We start from the raw sequence: 20701 nt of genomic DNA on the forward strand, positions 1-20701 counted from the left end.
GATTTTGATATAATACGATATAAGATATAATATATTATATTCTACAAACATGGAAGACGAAGTGCAGAATTAAGGAAGTCGTTGACGAGATAATCTTAGGTCAGCAGACCATGATGACCCGGAAAACTAATCGTACAGTAAAAATATACCGTTTAAAAATATATTTGTCCCAGACAACTTACTTATCTGTTGTATGCGACAGTAAATTCTGAGAAAATGTAATAGAACAGCTCATAGAGTGAAAGAAAATCGTAAATAAGATAGCCTTCTATGTAAATGTATTGTTTGTGTTTAGTAAATACAAGTAATAAGCACAACAATACGCAAAAATATGATAAATACATACTGTTTATCATATTATTCCTATTTTTCTTTCTAGGATTCAGGATTAAAACGTCGCGTCGCTGAAAAGATTTATGTAGCAACATCAGTTTAGTTCTTATTATTGATGCTCAATAAAAGATGAAATATAAAAAGATGGAAATTAATAAACAAATCAAGGACATTAATGATTCACAACATTTATTTACCACACTCTCCAGTGTGATACATATTAATAATTGCAAAATCTTAAAGGTTGTTGACATATTATTAACAAACATCTTATCTTTTATAAACATTTATTTATTAAAAATCTTTTATAAACATTAATATGTATAACATTTAAAAAAGTGTGTCACGTTTACTAATAATAATAAAAATGTCCTGATGTGCCATAAATTTTTACTGTATCAAAGTTACGGCAATAAATAATATATGTACTCTTCTTCTTCTTTACGTGCCATCTCTGCGACGAAGGTTGGTAATGTTACCGGTAAAAAACTACATTTTTGGACTTCATTTGTCTATTAAAAAACAGGGCTGATCTGACATTATCTCGATACGTATTTTTTATTGACTATTATCATTAAGTAATATTTTTAAGTTGATGGGAAAACAAGGACTTGCAATAAGAGAACAAATTGAGAGTGAAAATTAGGGAAATTTTTTAGGAAGTATATGGGCAAGAAGCAAGTAGCGAAAACAAAAAACGAATTCTGGGACAGAAAATGCCATGAGATCGACAGATTATTAGGGAGCTCAAAATCTAGAGAAGCCTGGAAAACTGTAAGAACCCTCAAAACTAATAGAAACGAAAAAGTAACGATAGACCCAATTGGACAAGAAACGTGGAAAAACTATTATGCAGACTTACTAACTGAGAAAAGAGAGAAATTTAAGAATGTTAATTACGACTTCCAAATGACTCAGAATAACTGTGATCCATTTACACTAAAGGAAATAAAACAAGCATTATCGAAAATGAAAAACAATAAAGCTCCTGGGCACGGAGGTATACTTGTGGAACTCTTTAAATTTTCCCCGGATGTAGTATTGGAAAACTTGACGAAAATATTTAATAAATGCCTAAATGGAGAAAAGATACCATTCGAATGGAAAACTGCAAGCATAAGCTCCATACACAAGAAAGGGAGTAAACATGACTGCACAAACTACAGAGGACTCAGTGTTATAGCTTCCGCAGGTAGACTGTACGGCAGAATACTACGAGATAGAATAGAAAGTCAATATGAGGACTAGGAGGAGCAGAGTATCTAGTATTTATAGATTTGAGGAAAGCCTATGACAGTGTACCGGTAAATAGACTTTGGGAATCTCTAATAGAGAACAATGTACACCCACAGTACATTAATGCGGTGAAAATTTTTATCAAGGAAACAGTAGTTATATAAAAACGAGAGATGGACACTCAGAATACTTTCAGGTTAACAAGGGTCTAAGACCTGCCTGTCCCCTACCCTCTTCAAAATTTATATAAACACGGCTCTGAAGAAATGGTTCAGAAAATGTAAAAAAATGGGAGTACAAATAGAAGAAGGTAATCTGACTACTTTGTTATTTGCTGACGATCAGGTGGTTGTAGCGGAGGATACAGAGGACGCTGCTTATATGGTTCGAAAACTGATAGAGGAGTATGAAGATTGAGGTCTGGAAATAAATACAAACAAAACAGAATATATGACAATAGGCTGCACAGGCGAAGACCTAGACTTAGAAGGAAAAATAATAAAAAACACTAAAGAATATAGATACCTGGGAGTTACATTGACGGAAGATGGAAACGACGAAACAGACATACAACAAAAATTAGGTAGAGGAAGAGCCATCACAAGTCAGATAAACTCATTACTATGGAGTAAAGATATACGAGAAAGTACAAAAAAACAACTATATAAAACATTTATTGAAAGTACAGTTACATATGGCTCAGAAATCTGGACAATAAATAAGAAAATGCAGAACCGAATAAACGCAGTAGAGAACAATTTTTGGCGAAGATGCTGTAGATTAACATTACACGATCATGTAAGAACCGATAGAATAAAAGAAATGATGAAGGTGGAAACAATATTAACGGATACGATAGAGAGAAAACAACTATCCTGGTACGGACACGTGACAAGAATGAATGATGGTAGATTACCGATTAAAACCTGGAGGTGGATCCCAAAAAGAAGAAGGAAAAAAGGAAGACCAAAAAAGTCTTGGGAAAAAGGGATCAATATAGCCATGAACAGAAGAAATATAGAAATAGATTCATGGCAAAACAGAAAACAATGGCGTTCGAATTGCGATAAACGGCCTATGATGCTGTAACACAGTCGCTATATATATATATATATATATATATATATATATATATATATATATATATATATATATATATATATATATATATATATATATATTTTCCTATTGCGTGTTTATGATAAAAATATTGAAAAACTCGTAAAGTAATAAAAATAAGTCAATAAGCTGTAGCACTGTATAAAGCGAGTTCTAAAAAACGATGTAGTGGAAAAGGTAATCAAATAACATTATTGAGGAAAATAGCATATTAGAAATGAAATTATAAACATTATAAGATTTAAAAAAATTTTAAATGAAATAAAATCTTCTGTTTTGACATTTTTTCACTTGGTACATATTATTTTCCTATTGTTTAAATCTCTTTTTATTACCGTCTTTATTTTCTTTTTATTAATGATATTATTTAGTCCATGTTGTGAGGCTGCTCCCGTATGAGAAAATATCTGTTTCGGTTTCTTTGCGGATTTCTGTTCAGAAATGTTCCCTTTAAACAAACGAGAAGGGCGCCGGGCGAAATTTTGGATAGAAATTGTTTAATTACACAATTTTTTTAAACAAGTCACCTTTTTGCTCCGGAAAATATTTTTTTTAGGTTTTTTTGGGTCCTTTTAAACAAAAAGGTTTGGTGTCATTTTTGTCAAAAGTTAATAGTTTTTGAGTTACCAGCGATTTAAAATCTGAAAGATGTAAAAATACGCATTTTTGAGGCTTGAAAACTCATACGTATATTACTATAATTTTTGAGGTTGCCTATACCTAATACATATATAGGTATGTAATACCTAAATTGAAGTTTAAACATTCAATTTCAAGATTCTGCCGAGTAATCCGGACTTATTTCAATTTAGGCCGTTGATTTGTTAATTATTGTTGATCGTAAGATAGTGTAGGAAACAGAGGTTGAACCTTGCAAAATGGACACAAGTCCGGTTTTATTTTTTTTCTGGTAGATCAAGGGGTGCTTATTATAAGACTAACTTTTTCTGAAAAAATTTCGCCCCGGAACCCCCTTTTTCACCCCTTTAAAGGGGGTAATTTGTGGTTTTTGCGGAACGTAGCCCTTCCTGTACCTTTTACAAAAAAAATGTTTTATAGAAATATGAAGAGGACTATATTTTCTATGATTTATTTCCCGACAGCATATGTCTATCATCCACCGTTTAGCGGGGGTGGCGCCCCAAAGTTGACAAGTTTTTAAAAAAGATGTTTTTAAAAAATATATATTTTTCCCTAACTGTAACGGAAATTAGGAAGAAATCCTGCGACAAATATTCACAAATAAGTGACTGATTTTTTGGTATAGGTTTCACTTAAGGGTAATTAGCCTATTTTTAATTACAGGGTGTTACATTTTAAAAAACTCCTTTTTATACCATCTGAACCGTTTATGCTAGAGTAAAAAGACTTTCATAGATTACCCACGTACTGGTGCTATTTACAAATTTGTATAATTTACCCCCATTTTTTCCTCGGAACCACCCCAAAAAAAGAAGAATTAATAAATAAAGTGATTTTCTTGAAAACCTTCACACACAATGCCCTTTATTAATATGCTTCATATATCATTTTGTGCACGTTATTATTATTCATGCATGGACACCAAAAGCGATTTCCTAGTGCAACCCCTGTAGCCAAAAATAAATAAATAAAATGGGGGTTGAAACTTTTTTTTTGTTTTTTGCTTTTTGATCCATAAGGGCATATGCTTCATCAATAGTGCTTTTTAAAAATATATATGGTTATTGCAACATTCCTGCGGAAACCATCCCTATCCTTGAAAATATACTGCAGAAACTACCCCTATCCCTTGGCGAGCATGTTTTTTACGATTTCCTCATTACTTATGCATTCTTTTTAAACAAAACTTATACAAGGTTAAAGACCACTATTTACTCTAAAAATTAGGTTCTATTCATTTTTTTCGTATAAGCAACCGTTACGGCACAGTGGCGCCGTAAACTTCGTGATATGCTTTGGCGGGCTCCAGGTTTTGTTTTTTATTTCGTCACTTGTTTGTTTTACTGATAAAGTAGTTACGTAAAATAAAACAACACAGTGTAAGCTACAAATTATGACCTATACACATTTTACATTCTTTGCCCCCCAAAGCCACAGTGGTGGCCCAAAATCAATTTTTGCATATTTTCGCCACCTACACGCATTTTATTTCATTAATGCTACCTTAATAGCACAATATTTACCCTTAAGTGGTCGCTAAGCAGTGGCGTATCCAGGGAGGGGTGATGGAGGCGATCACCCCCCCCCCCTCAAACCAAAAGTGATATTATATTTAAAGATTATAAAAATATTCATTTATTTTTATAGAAATACTTATATTATTATTTTTATAATGATGGCGTACTTTTTATGTTTTAGCGAAAGTGGCAAATCCAGCATCGTTAAGGGGGGTGCCAATTGGCTAAATTTCTATAAAAATAAATGAATATTTTTATAATCTTTAAATATAATATCACTTTGGGTGTGAGAGGGGGGGGGTGATCGCCCCCATCACCCCTCCCTGGATCCGCCACTGCTTAGCGACCACTTAAGGGTGAATATTGTGCTATTAAGTTAGCATTAATGAAATAAAATGCGTGTAGGTGGCGAAAATATGCAAAAATTGATTTTGGGCCACCACTGTGGCTTTGGGGGGCAAAGAATGTAAAATGTGTATCGGTCATAATTTGTAGCTTACACTGTGTTGTTTTATTTTACATAAGTACTTTATCAATAAAACAAACAAGTGACGAAATAAAAAACAAAAACTGGAGCCCGCCAAAGCATATCACGAAGTTTACGGCGCCACTGTGCCGTAACGGTTGCTTATACGAAAAAAATGAATAGGGCCTAATTTTTAGAGTTAATAGTGGTCTTTAACCTTGTATAAGTTTTGTTTAAAAATAATGCATAGGTAATGAGAAAATCGTAAAAACATGCTCGCCAAGGGATAGGGGTAGTTTCTGCAGTACATTTTCAAGGATAGGGGTGGTTTCCGCAGGAATGTTGCAATAACCATATATATTTTTGAAAAGCATAATTGATGAAGCATATGCCCATATGGATCAAAAAGCAAAAAAACAAAAAAAAATTCAACCCCCATTTTATTTATTTTTTTTTTGGCTACAGGGGTTGCAATAGGAAATCGCTTTTGGTGTCCATGCATGGGTAATAATAACGTGCACAAAATGATACATGAAGCATATTAATAAAGGGCATTATGTGTGAAGGATTTCAAGAAAATCACTTTATTTATTAATTATTCTTTTTTTGGGGTGGTTCCGGGGAAAAAATGGGGGTACATTATACAAATTTGTAAATAACACCAGTACATGGGTAATCGCTGAAAGTCTTTTTACTCTAGCATAAACGGTTCAGATGGTATAAAAAGGGGTTTTTTAAAATGTAACACCCTGTAATTAAAAATTGGGCAATTTCCCTTAAGTGAAACCTATACCAAAAAATCAGTCACTTATTTGTGAAAAATTGTCGCAGGACTTTTTCTTAATTTCCGTTGCAGTTAGGGAAAAATATATTTTTTTTAAAAACATCTTTTTTAAAAACTTGTCAACTTTGGGGCGCCACCCCCGCTAAACGGTGGATGATAGACATATGCTGTTGGTAATAAATCATAGAAAATATAGTCATCTTCATATTTCTATAAAAAAAATTCTTTGTAAAAGGTACAGGAATGGCTACGTTCCGCAAAAAACCACAAATTACCCCCTTTAAAGGGGTGAAAAAGGGGGTTCCGGGGAGAAATTTTTTCAGAAAAAGTTAGTCTTATAATAAGCACCCCTTGATCTACCAGAAAAAAAATAAAACCGGACTTGTGTCCATTTTGCAAGGTTCAACCTCTGTTTCCTACACTAAGATCGTATTACCGTATTATTTTGGTAAGTATTATCGTAAGTGTTAATTATTGTTTCAGAGAAATATCTTATATTCTGTGGAAACATATCTGAAATAAATATCTTATGAGACAAAAATCTCAAGTCATTTTAATCTCCTTATGAACACTCACCCTTAAAGTACCTACTGTATAAGCAAATCTATACCTAATCTAAAAAACACGAAGTTAGCAATTAAAACCGCAATTCCGGAAGAAATTAATAGTTAGCCTTCATTATGTATTTGCATGTAAAAATGAGTTTTCTCAACTCAGATGCCAGCGATTACGAACTTTGTATCACTATTTGCGTAAGAATTTCAATGAAATCCTTATTCATACTTCCTCGTTATCTGTTGTTAAGCGATAATAATTTCTTTGTTTCAGCTGATAAACTGTTAGTGTGATTAAGACAAATGCAGTCTTTGTTCATAGTGAATGTTTTTAATTAAATAATCACGATTAAAGAAAGTGTTGTTCTTACGGGGTTTATAGTTTTATTTATACAAGGATTCTCATCTGATGTATACAGTTGTTAAAACGGATCTTTGCACAAACATAATGATTGATTTGCAAACAAGTTAAATCAAAACGAAAGACTATGTTTTATTTCGGTTCAAAGATGATCAATCATCCAGTTACGTACGTTTCGGTTTCCCCAGACCTCATCAGAGGGGCTATATGATCAGCTCTGAAACGAAATGAAACCAAACTGTATATTTAAGCAGAATTATAAAAATAATTAGCGTTTTGGATACTGTGGCGACATCTATTAACGAAATGAAAAGTCCCAGATCCGTAAATCTCAAAACCTCTACCCTGGAACCAATTTCTGGGTACATCCTTAATCTCTGACTTTTACAATTTATAGGGCAAGTAGACGAGGAATAAATGAGACGAAAGGGACTCTACAGTATGCATTCACATTCCGTCCATTCGTCTAGGAAAAACTTCCTTTTAAAGTTGGTTTCGTATACAATATTAGTAAAATGAGAAAATGAAAGACAGCTTATGTTTCACTTCGGTTCAGAGATGATCAATCATCGCCTTACGTACGTTTCAGTCTCCCCAAACCTCATCAGAGGGGCTATGAATCTCAATTATTGTGTTTTTCAAATGATGAAAGGGTTGCCAATGCGAGTTGTTATAGTATGATAAAATTGATCCAAATAATTGCATAACCCAGACATCCAAAGTGAAAGTTTTCTTCCAACACCAACAAATTGTTCTATATGGTCCACATAATGTTCAGAAAAAAGTCACACCATTTTGAGCGTCGGGTTTGGGAGGGAGAGGGTGTAGAAATCGGTAAATTCGTAGTTTTTTATGTTTTTCGTCAATATTTCTAAAACTATGCGGTTTAGCATGAACAACCTTCTATAGAAAAATGTTCTAAATTAAATTTGAAATAAAAAAGGTCCTATGCATAAACCTTCTAAAATGAACGGTTCCAAAGTTACGGAGGTGGTATAGTGTAATTGGTCCAAAAAAACGCCTAACCCAGACATCCAAAGTAAAAGTTTTCCTCCAACAGCAAATTGTTGCTGTTGAAGTTAAACAGCAAATTGTTGCTGTTGCTTGCAAAAGTTACACCATTTTAAGCGTCCGGTTTGGGGGGGGGGGGGGAGATGGGGAAAAGTCGGAAAATTAGTAGTTTTTTTAAGTTTTTCGTCAATATTTCTATAATTATGCTTTAGCAAAAACAATGTTCTATACAAAAATGTTCTACATAAAATTTAAAACAAAAAAGGCTCTATACATAATTGTTATAAAATCTACGGTTCCAGAGTTACGGAGGGTGAAAAGTGGAGGTTTTCGATACTTTTTATATTATTTGGACAATTGATGATGATTTTGGGTGGTGAGGTTGACGTTTCTTTAAGGGCTTATCACTAACATACCATCGGCCACTGAAATAGCAAATTTTATTTACAAAAAAATTTCTTTCATCAGTAATAATATTATAAATTGCCCAAAAAATATAAAAAGTATCGTAAACCTCCACTTTTCACTATCCGTAACTCTGGAACCGTTGATTTTATAACAATTATGTATTGGACCTTTTTTGTTTTAAATTTTATGTACAAAATTTGTGTATAGAACATAATTTACGCTAAAGCATAGTTTTAGAAATATTGACGAAAAACGTAAAATAACTACTAATTTACCGACTTCTCCCCCATCTCCTCCCCAAACCGGACGCTCAAATTGGTGTAACTTTTTACTGAACAATATGTGGACTATATAGAACAATTTTGTGTTGGAGGAAAACTTTTACTTTGGATGTCTGGGTTAGGCCTTTATTTGGACCTAATTATAATATACTATCTCTGTAACTTTGGAACCGTTAGTTTTAGAAGGATTATGCATAGGACCTTTTTTATTTCAAATTTAATGTAGAATATTTTTGTATAGAAGGTTTTTCATGCAAAACTGCATGGTTTTAGAAATACAGTAAAACCTGCCATATCCGGATCAATGTGGCGACAGACCGATCCGGATATGAAAAAATCCGGATATCAATCAAGACCACTTCTTTTATAGTCTCTAAAACGTTTTCTCCTGCATACATTCCAGTAATCAACGCCGTCAATAACCTTCGTCGATAGACCCGTTTTATAGATTCTATAATACATTATTTCGCCATCTTTTAGTTCTTTTGTGTCGAGATGAGACGGTGCGTTGTCCAACAGCAGGACTGCTTTTCTCGGTATCTTTCGGTAGATGCGGACGGCAGAACCGTCCGGATATGGGGAGGTCCGGATATGACAGGTCCGGATATGGCAGGTTGTACTGTATTGACGAAAAACGTAAAAAACTACGAATTTACCGATTTCTCCCCACTCTCCCCCCCAAACCCGACGCTCAAAATGGTGTTACTTTTTTCTGAACATTATGTGGACCATATAGAACAATTTGGTGTTGGAGGATAACTTTCACTTTGGATGTCTGGGTTTGGGTCTAGTTATACCATACTAATAAAATAAATTACCATATATCATTACATATACCATACATTATAAAAAGTTTCTGGTAACCAAAAAACAATTTTTTAGAATTTGTGCATGTGGAAATTTTGTGAGTGATGTCCCATTATTAAATTATTAAATGTTTTACACTTTCTTAACATTAAAAATAAAAAACAATTGCTAAATCAGGCAAAAAACAACTGTTAATGATAAAAAACATACACCACTGGGAACACAGGAATTTATGCCAGGTTCCACATTGAACATAACAAACAATTTAAGAGGCTAAGGGCTGTTTGACTGGTCAACTTTTCTTATGGGGCTGGTGAGTTCCAGGACATCTTTAGCTGTAGTTTCAGTGGCTGTTATCTTGTAGTTTGTATTGAGAAGACTTTTTGTACTGGGCCTGATGATGAGTCATATATTGTAAGATTCGAAACCGGTTGCCCCATGATTATATAACAACTAATAAAAATACAAACTTAAGATTGCGAGTATTGACTCAATTACTATATCCAATTGTATTGTGTTTTTATTAATATTTTATAACTGAACAGATTTAACTGAAACCCTCAAGGTCACTTGCGCCGCATCAACGAACGTCTGTCGTGTCTTCTCTTCTCGGTTGCAGATAAAGGATTTTACTGTACGCACCAACAATCTTAACTACGTAGGTATTTTGATATCTCAACGAATATTAATAAATTAAAAATCAGTCTAGATTAAAATATATTTATTTTCAAAAAATTATTTTTGATTGAATATTTTCAGGGCCAAACTAATAAAATTTCACGTAATTTTTGTTGCATTTAATATTTGGCTTAATATAATCACGAATAACTCACAAACTAAAGCAGTTAGGTATAGGGCATAGGGAATGCTTAAGAAATAAAAAAGTACCATAAAATATCATTTTATTACAATACTAAAATGCAGTCCATTTAAGAAAACTCAGAAAATACTCATTTCGAGTTTCGACCAACCCTGTATACTAAAATTAAACATTTTGGTATACATAATTAATAATTTTTAACAATATTAGACTATATTAGAAATCATTTGCACATAAATATATATGTACTTCTTGATGTCAAATGATTACAATTCTACAGGGCGTGAATATTGCTATGAAATTAATAAAAAAAACAGTTACCTTTTAAACTACCCCGTATCACATTAAAAAAACCTCATACTTTAAGAAAGAAGACATCGAGGAGAATCCAAAAATGTAAAAATATACAGGGTGTTCCATAAAAAACATTTTATACTTATTGGTCATGCCTATGACATATGTGTCATAATATTACCTACACTCACCGGCAGAGAAAACGGGCACCCCAAAAAATGGGTCATTTTTAATGTCTTGTATTTCCTAAACCTGATGTCCGATTTAAGTAATTTTTTTAATATGTTATAGCCTTATTCTTTATCAATATCGCTGTAATAATATTGTTGCTAGACAGGTACATTGTCATTGTATACAGGGTGTACGAATGAAACTGTGTTTTTTTCTCAAATTTTGGAACACCCTGTGGAATGTTCTAGCTTTTATAAAATACTAAAATTAAAACCCAACTATAGCCACAGATTTTCTTAACATTCTGTTTTTTTATTCATTCGCTTATGTTGGATAATAAAAAAGTTAGGCACTTTAACAACTACCACTGTTTTTCGTCAATACAGGGTGTTTTTCAATAAGTACGGCAAGCTTTAAGGGGTAATTCTGCATGATAAAATAATGACAGTTTGCTTTATAAACTTATGCCCGCAAATACTTTGTTTCTGAGATAGGGGGTGTTGAAATTGTTCTTACAAACTGACGATTTATTTATTGCTCTAAAACGGTTTGTGATATGCAAATGAAATTTGGTAGATTTTAAGAGCTAGTTATTGCGCATTTTTTGGCATACAATTGAGAATTTTATATTCACCATTGGCGTGCATACGGGATATATCTAAAATATTTATACCCGTATGCACGCCAATGGTGAATATAAAATTCTTAAATTGAATGGGTTGCATATGTGAGTCCATATTAAATATAGTAATGAAACACAGACATACTCACAATCATTTAATTATACTTTGACGACCGGTTTCGATCTCTACAATATACAGATCATCTTCAGGTCGGCGTTACAAGTAGTTAAATGCTACAATAAGAGAAAACTTGTGTTAGAACAGTGTCTGATTGAAGAGATGTTAATAGAAAGCCAAATTTAAAAATTTTAAAAAAATTTTTATATAAAATTCTTTGAAATAAAGGTTTGCAACTGTTGACATTTCAGAATATTGGTATATACAAAGGCACACCTATGAGTAAAAATGCTCATAGGCATGTATGTGCAAATGGGTGCATACAGTTTGTGAATTTGTTGAGATTAAATTTTTTTAACCATTAAAAAACAAAATAAACATAAGCTGACTTAAATATGCTTCCAAATTCAAAGTAGTAATAATAAAGGAGATAGTAATATTGTTCTAATCTACTTACATGCCGTTACAAGGATTGCGTTGCAACTTAGTTGTTGTCATATTAGTACGTCCAAATTATGCTAATTGGTTTGTTGGGATAGTGATAGGGTAAACAGACATGTTACGTAGGTTAAAACATAGTAAGATTTCGAATTTGGAATGGATCCTGAAGGAAGATGCGTATGTGAAACGGGTGATGTTTTGTTCGAATGGAGAAAGACAATGCTCCAGGGGTTGCGTATTAATTGTAGCAAAGTATGAAATGTTATTCTAGACTCTTGTACAAATGTGATGGTCTTAGCTCGTAGATGTTATACGATGCGGGCAGAGGTCAAAGCATAGGTAATGACAAATAAGAAATTGTTGTAATAAATTAATCTAATTTAAGATGTGTTGTTCTCAGTAAATTAACTGAGGGATGTCATAAGTATAATAATAACATTATAATATTATGAAATAGTAAGTGCCATACACTGTGAAACTATGAAGTGTATAGAAATTAAAGAAAGCAAGTAAGTTAAATGAAAAAATTATTATTATCAAAAGGTCGGTTAAGAAAATTTTAAATTGAAAATTGAAAACGGTAAGAAATTGAGAAAATTAAAGATTATTTTGTTTGAGCTATTGTATAATGGGATATGTACAAAGAAAAAGAAAGAAACGAAATATTAATGGAAGGGTGTAGGCACTTACTTGAGAATAGTTTTTTAAAATAAATAAATAAATTAACAATTATATTTATTGTGTATTATTTGTGGAAAATCCAAGCAGAGAATACATCAGGATAATATATTCTGTGATCCAAGTATTTTGTTGTTAAATATGTTCAAAATTGTAAGCGTTCCATAGTAACAATATATTACTAAAAAATCACTTTAACACTTTTCCTTTTTTCTCGATTGAGTATTAGTTTTTGTTGTACAAATAAATTATTACAATCACTGAATACATAGTTAGTGAAAAAATTATCACATTTATTAACTGAATTAATAATTTGCAATTATACAAATAACAGTTATCCAAGAACATTCAAAAGCCATCTCTTTAAGTTAATGATGACATTGTCTAGTAGAATGACGTTCTAGGGTTCTAGTAGTTTACATATCCATACCAGTGTGAATTTTACTACACGTTATTTGCCGTGTAAAGACAGAGGGATAGCCGTAAAATATTTGCGAATTATGTACCCATGGCCTTAATGTCAAATGATTACAGTTCTACAGGGTGTGAATATTCCTACGAAATGAATAAAAAAAACATAATTACCTATTATGTTTTTTTACACCCCGTAGAACTGTGACCATTTGACTTTTAACTGCCCTGTATCACATTAAATAACCTCATATTTTAAGAAAGAAGACATCGCGGAGGATCCAAAAATGTAAAAAATATACGGGGTGTTAGGGTGTTCCATAAAAAAACGTTTTATACTTATTGGTTATGCATATGACATATGTGTCATAATATATAATATTATATTATAAAACTATTATGGTGGTTCTATTGCAGATAAGGAAAATTGGTAAACTGACGCTAAAAATTATTTGTAGAAAATGTTCGCTATATAACTTTTATTTTAAACAACATCAATAATAGTATCGTTCAATGATCATTTTAGTTAAAATGAGATCTCCACAGAAAAAAAAACGTTAGTTAATAATTTTTTCCAGAGTCCATTTTATTTCTTCATCGTCTTCTTCTTAATGCAATCCACTGACGGATTTTCGCGATCACGTTTGACCATTTTTCTCTATCCCTTGCAGTATGTATTAGGTCTCCTATGTTTCTTAGCCCTGTCCATTGTTTGACATTACGTAGCCATTCTTCATCGTATAACTTATTGAAGTGAAAACTTCTTTAGGGACGTTGTGCGATTTTTGGATAGGGGAAAAAGCAGTGAATTCGCGACCGTCATCGCGACCGTCATTGCGACCGTCATCGCTTATGTTATATATTATTTGTATGTATATATAAATTGTATAGAAGTATTTAAATTTAAAATAAATGTAAAACCTATTTTTGAATGAGGAAAAAGGATTTATTTCGCGACCGTCATCTCTTCGGCGAAATAAATTTTGTACGTATCTGTATTAAAGTGAAAACTTCTTTAGGAACGTTGTGCACTTTTTGGATGGGAAGAAGTATTACATTGGCGACCGTCATCGCAACTGTAATCGCTTCGACAATATACATTTTTGAAGTGAAAACTTCTTGAGGGTGGTTGTGCACTTTTTGGATGGGGAAAAAGTATTAAATTAGCGACCGTCATCGCGACCATCATCGCTTTGATGAAATAAATTTTTAAAGTGAAAATTTCTTCAGGGACGTTGTATACTTTTTAGATGGGGAAAAATATTGAATCAGCGACCGTCATCACTTCGACGAAATAAAAAGTGAAAACTTCTTTAGATACGTTGTGCTCTTTTTGGATGGGGGAAAAGTATTGAATTAGGGACCGTCATCGCTTCGACGAAATAAATTTTTGAAGTGAAAACTTCTTTAGGGACGTTGTGCACTTTTTGGATGGGAAAAAGTATTAAATTAGCGACCGTCATCGCTTCGACGAAATAAATATTTGAACTGAAAACTTCTTGAGGGGCGTTTTGCACTTTTTGGATGGGGTAAAAGTATTGAATTAGGAACCGTTATCGCGACCGTTATCGCTTCGACGAAATAAATTTTTGAAGTGAAAACTTCTTTAGGGACGTTGTGCACTTTTTGGATGTGAAAAACTATTAAACTAGCGACCGTCATCGCGACCATCATCGCTTCGACTAAATAAATATTTGAAGTGAAAACTTCCTGAAGGACGTTGTGCACTTTTTGGATGGGGAAAAATATTAAATTAGCGACTGTCATCGCTTCGACGAAATAAATTTTTGAAGTGAAAATTTCTTTATGGACGTTGTGCACTTCTTGGATGGGTAAAATATATTGAATTTGCGACCGTCATCACTTCGCTGAAATAAATTTTGTACGTATATTAATTATGTGTACGTATACATAAATAGCATAGGGCATACGCTTCGCGTATATGATGGTATAGCACTTCTTTTTGGATGGGGAAAAAGGATTGAGCTCGTAATTTATATACTATAAGAAGTTTTCACTTCTGTCGGCACTCCCACGAGTGCCTTCAGTTTTTTTATTATACATGTATTGTTTGTTCTAAATGTTTTTTTTTATTTGTTTCAGATATACAGTGACAGTGCGAGTATCGGAAGAACAACCATATCAAGTTAGGGAGTACGTGTGGTGCCTGAATTTCCCTCCAAGATGCTCAAAATATAAGATTAAGTTTAAGACAGTGTACAAAATTCAAAATCTGGTCAAAACTAGACCGGTCGAAGACTGCTGTAAGGGATATACGAGAAGTAATACCGGCGATAAATGTATACCGGTCTGTTCAAAAGACTGCCTTCATGGAACTTGCACAGCTCCAGATACTTGCCAATGCGAAACAGGATATGGAGGACCATATTGTGATATTTGTAAGTACACGAATTATTAATAGCCCGATCAGGGAACACAAAATTTTACGAAATCCTCCAAAAAAATAAAGGAAGGATGTAAATTTGGGAATAGGTAGTTGAAATTGTCTATTATTATACAAGGTGTCCCAAAGTAGTGGAACGGTCGAATATTGCGCGAACTAACCGTCGGATCGAAAAACTGAAAAATACATGTTCAATCATTTTCAAAAATCTATCCAATGACACCAAACACCAACCCTCACTACACCCCCTGGAGGTGGGGTGGGGGTAACTTTAAAATCTCAAATGGAAACCCCTAGTTTTTCTTGCAGATTTGGATTCGTTACGTAAAAGTAAGCAACTTTTATTCAAGACATTTTTTCGAACTGTGGATAGATGGCGCTATAATTGGGAAAAACGATTTATCCTGATAACATAGGTAAATTATAGAAACGGTCTAATATCTCGAGAAATACACTTCCAAATGAGAAACCAAAAAAAATGTTTTTAATACTTTTCGAAAACCTATCGAATAACACTAAACATGACCCTCCAACCCACCCCCTGGAGGTGGGGTGGGGGTAACTTTAAAATATTAAATAGCAACCCCCACTTTTTATGACAGATTCGGATTCGTTATGAAAAATTAAGGAACATTTAGTCGAAACATTTTTTAGAATTGTTGATAGATGGCGCTTTAATTGGAAAAATACGATCTATTAGCGCCATCTATCAGCAGTTTTAAAAAATGTTTCGAATAAATGTTGCTTAATTTTTCATGACAAATTCGAATCTGCAATAAAAAGTGGGGGTTGCTATTTAGAATTTTAAAGTTACCCCCCACCCCACCTCCAGGGGGTGGGTTGGAGGATCATGTTTGGTGTTTATCGATAGGTTTTAGAAAAATATTTAAAACCTGTTTTTTGGTTTCTTATTTGGAAGTGTATTTCTCGAGATATTGGACCGTTTCTATAATTTACCTATGGTATCAGTATAAATCGTTTTTCCCAATTATAGCGCCATCTATCCACAGTTCGAAAAAATGGTTTGAATAAAAATTGGTTACTTTTACGTAACGAATCCAAATCTGCAAGAAAAACTAGGGGTTTCTATTTGAGATTTTAAAGTTACCCCCCACCACACCTCCAGGGGGTGTAGTGGGGGTGGTGTTTAGTGTCATTGGATAGATTTTTGAAAATGACTAAACACGTATTTTTCAGTTTTTTGATCCGATGTTTAGTTCGCGAAATATTTGACCGTTCCACTACTTTTGGGACACCCTATATAAGAAAAAGTTTACAATTCTACATCCCCTCCATTTTACAAAAATTGGGAAATACGGGGTGAAAAATATTTTCTCTGGGGGTGAAAAAATATACGTTCAAAATAAGTCCGAAATTGTATAAAATGACTAATTCTAAGTAACTTTTGTTCTATATAGTTCTTTCACTAAGTTAATACTTTTCGAGTTATTTGCGAGTGAATATGTTCATTTTTAACAAAAAAAAAAAACATGTTTTTGGACGGTTTTCGCATATAACTCAAAAAGTAAGTATTTTAGCGAAAAATATATTCTTAGCAAAAATATAGCTTATAAAAACTGAAAAAAATGGTGTATGCATGAGGTCTGTAGATCCAGTAGAAGCAGAGTTGTAGCTAGTGAAAAGTAGGTTCTTCTTCGTCAAATTCCAAATCGAATATTTCAATTTGAAATAACCCAAAAACGGAGCTCTTTTCGGGGAAAATTCTTTACAACTTTTTTAAGTGTTTAAAAAAGGTTTATTTTTATTTTTTTAAAAAACTTCTAACATTAAAAGTAATTGAGTGACGGTCAAAATATTGCTGGTCTTTTTTATTTTTTGCTAAAAAAATCGCGAAAATCACCCCCTAATTAGCTTCCCAAATAAATTTAATCGTTACCGCTTCACAATTTACTTTACTTATGTATTGTTTATATTATCTATAAGTTTCATTGGTTCAAAGTGCTCATTTTTGAAAAAAATTGGGTTTAAAATAAAACATTTTTTTTAATTTTGAAAAAAAAAATGGATTTTTTTATGGAAATAACTTAAAAATTATTAGTAATACCAAAAATCTCAAAGAGTAATAAAATGTTCGTTTTGCTTTTCTGAATATTTTTGATTTTTTGTTTTCTTATTAGACAAAAATTGGTTATGCTATGGCTGTTCAAAATTTGCCTAAACTCGTGATTAGTTACTCGTTCAAGACATTTTAACTACAGCTTTTTCAAAAATAAGCACTTTGAACCGATGAAACTTAGATCATATAAATAATACATAATCAAAGTAACTTATCGAGTGGTAATGATAAAATTTATTTGTGATGCTAATTAGGGGTTGATTTTCGTGATTTTTTGTACCAAAAAATAAAGGGACCAACAATGTTTTGAGCGTAACTCACTTACTTTTAATGTCAGAAGTTTTTTTTTAAAACAAAGATAAACCTTTTTTTAAACACTTTAAAAAAGTTGAAATGAATTTTCCCCGAAAAATGCGCTCCGTTTTTGGGTTATTTCACATTGAAATATTCGATTTGGAATTTGATGCAGAAGAACCGACTTTTCATTAGCTACAACTCTTCTTCTACTGGGTCTACAGACCTCATACCATACACCATTTTTTTCAGTTTTTTCTAAGCTGTATTTTTGCTAAGAATATTTTTTTCGCTAAAATACTTACTTTTTGAGTTATCTGCGAAAAACCGTCTAAAAACATGTTTTTTTTTTGTTAAAAATTAACATATTCACTCGCAAATAACTAGAAAAGTATTGACTTAGCGAAAAACCTCTATAGAACAAAAGGTGTTTAGAATTAGTCATTTTATCCAATTCCGGGTCTTATTTTGAATGTATATTTTTCACCTTCGAGAGGGGGTACACTCCTCCATTTTTGCAACATGGAGGGGATGTAGAATTGTAAACTTTTTCTTATATAATAATAATAATAGACAATTTCAACTACCTATTCCCAAATTTTCATCCTTCCTTTATTTTTTTTTGGGTCAAATTCTTCTTTGATCGGATCAGGCTATAAGTACAAGGCATCTGAACATTCCGTTCCTAACGTTGACAATTTTGTATTTAAATACATAAAAGGAAAAATCCCATTGGTTGGCTGTATACCATAGTTTAAAACTTGTGATGTAAAACTCTTGTTCTTCTTCTTCAGTAAGTTGTCGTTCCATCGTTTTCGTGGTCTTTCCATTGATCGTCTTCGTACTAGAGAACCGTCTCTCACCGACTTCACTACTTTACTTGTTGTTATTCGGCTTTTGTGGTCATTTCATTCTAATCTTCTGTTTCTTATCCAGTTCCTAATGTTCTCCAGCTTGTATCTCCGTCGTATATAATATATACATATTATGTACATCTAGCTCTGTTCCATAATGTCTTACCATCGAACGGTTTTCATCTCTGCTCTTTCTAGCATTTTTTTTGTCTCTCTGCGTGAGGTCATGCTTCTGCCTCTTATGTCATTATTGGTCTCATGACTATTTTGTAAATTCTGCCTTTCACTTCTTTCCCGATATTTTTATTCCTCCATATTATTTCATCCAGGCAACCTGCAGATATTTTTGCTCTATTCACTTGATCGCCCATTTCTGTTTCGACGTTTCCATAGTAGGCGAGGTAATGAAGCATTAAACCTAGGAATTTTGTGCAGTAAGATGAATCGTCATGCAACTTCTTGCATTCGATTCGAGAGAGTGTCAGGCAATTTTGTGAACTAAATTGATCTCCGGCAAAAATTTTTTTGCATGAGAAAATGCAGTTTCAAAGTGCATCTCGAAGAGATGGAAAATGAAAAATTTAGAACTCAGGAAAAATTGACGGAAATGAGTTCAATTTTTATATTTAGGGGTTTTGGACTTCACTGAACACGAATTTCATGACAGCGATAGTCTCCGAGGTACCTGGTGCCCAGGGTGGAACTCATCGCCTAGGACGATCGAATAATTCGCGGGACGATAGAATAATTCGCGAAATGAAGATTGGATCGAAAAACTGAAAAATACCTGTTCAATATTTTTCAAAAATCTATCGAATGACACTAAACACGACCCCCCACTCTACCTCTTGGAGGTGGGGTGGGGTAACTTTAAAGTCTTAAATGGAAACCCCCATTTGTTATTGCAGATTTGGATTGATTACGTAAAAATAAGCAACTTTTATTCGAGACATTTTGTCGAATTTTGGATAGATGGCGCTATAATCGGAAAAAATTATTTATCGTGATACCATAGGTAAATTATAGAAATGGTCTAATATCTCAAGAAATACACTTCCAAATAAAATACGAAAAAAATCGTGTTTAATATTTTTTAAGAACCTATCGAATAACATCAAACACGACCCTCCACTCCACCCCCTGAAGGTGGGGTGAGGGGTAACTTTAAAATCAAATAGGAATCCCCATGTTTTATTGCAGACTTGGATTCCTCATAAAAAATAAGTATCATTTATTTGAAACATTTTTTAGAATTGTTGACAGATGGCGCTAATAAATAGTGTTTTTCCGATTATAGCGGCATCTATCCATAATTCGAAAAAATGTCTCGAATAAAAGTTACTTATTTTTACGTAAGGAATCCAAATCTGCAATAAAAAATGGGGGCTCTTATTTAAGATTTTAAAGTTACCCCCCACCCCACTTCCGGAGGGTAGAGTGGAGAGTCGTGTTTGATGTTATTCGATACTTCTTGAAAAATATTAAACACGTATTTTTTGGTTTTTTATTTGAAAGTGTATTTCTCGAGATATTAGACCGTTTCTATAATTTACCTATGGTATCACGATAAATCTTTTTTTCCGATTGTAGCGCCATCTATCCACAATTCGAAAAAATGTCTGGAATAAAAGGTGCTTATTTTTACATAATGAATCCAAATCTGCGATAACAAAGGGGTTTCCATTTAAGATTTTAAAGTTACTCCACCCCACCTCCAGGGAGTAGAGTGGGGGGTCGTGTTTAGTGTCATTCGATAGATTTTTGAAAAATTTTCAGTTTTTCGATCCAATCTTCATTTCGCGAATTATTCGATCATCCCGCCAATTTTTTGATCGTCCCGCGAATTATTCTATCGTCCCATGCGACGAGTTCCACCCTGGGCACCAGGAACCTCGGAGACCATCGCCGTGATGAAATTCGTGTTCAGTGACCTGTGACCTCCAAACCCTCCAAATATAAAAATTGAACTCATTTCCGTCAATATTTCCTAAGTTCTAA

At 33.1% G+C, this 20701-nt stretch overlaps 1 protein-coding gene across 3 annotated transcripts in view; it reads left to right on the top strand.

The window, feature by feature from the left end:
• The window catches only part of LOC126880173 (protein draper), a 396789-nt gene that overhangs the window by 227572 nt on the left and 148516 nt on the right, over positions 1–20701 (top strand). For all 3 annotated transcript variants that reach the window (XM_050643935.1, XM_050643937.1, XM_050643936.1), the window contains exon 3: positions 15178–15473. In XM_050643935.1, coding sequence (XP_050499892.1) covers positions 15178–15473 — 296 coding nt within the window. The remainder of the gene's footprint in view (positions 1–15177; positions 15474–20701) is intronic.

This window comes from Diabrotica virgifera, chromosome 2 (genome assembly GCF_917563875.1).
Source record: "Diabrotica virgifera virgifera chromosome 2, PGI_DIABVI_V3a".
Classification (NCBI taxonomy): domain Eukaryota; kingdom Metazoa; phylum Arthropoda; class Insecta; order Coleoptera; family Chrysomelidae; genus Diabrotica; species Diabrotica virgifera.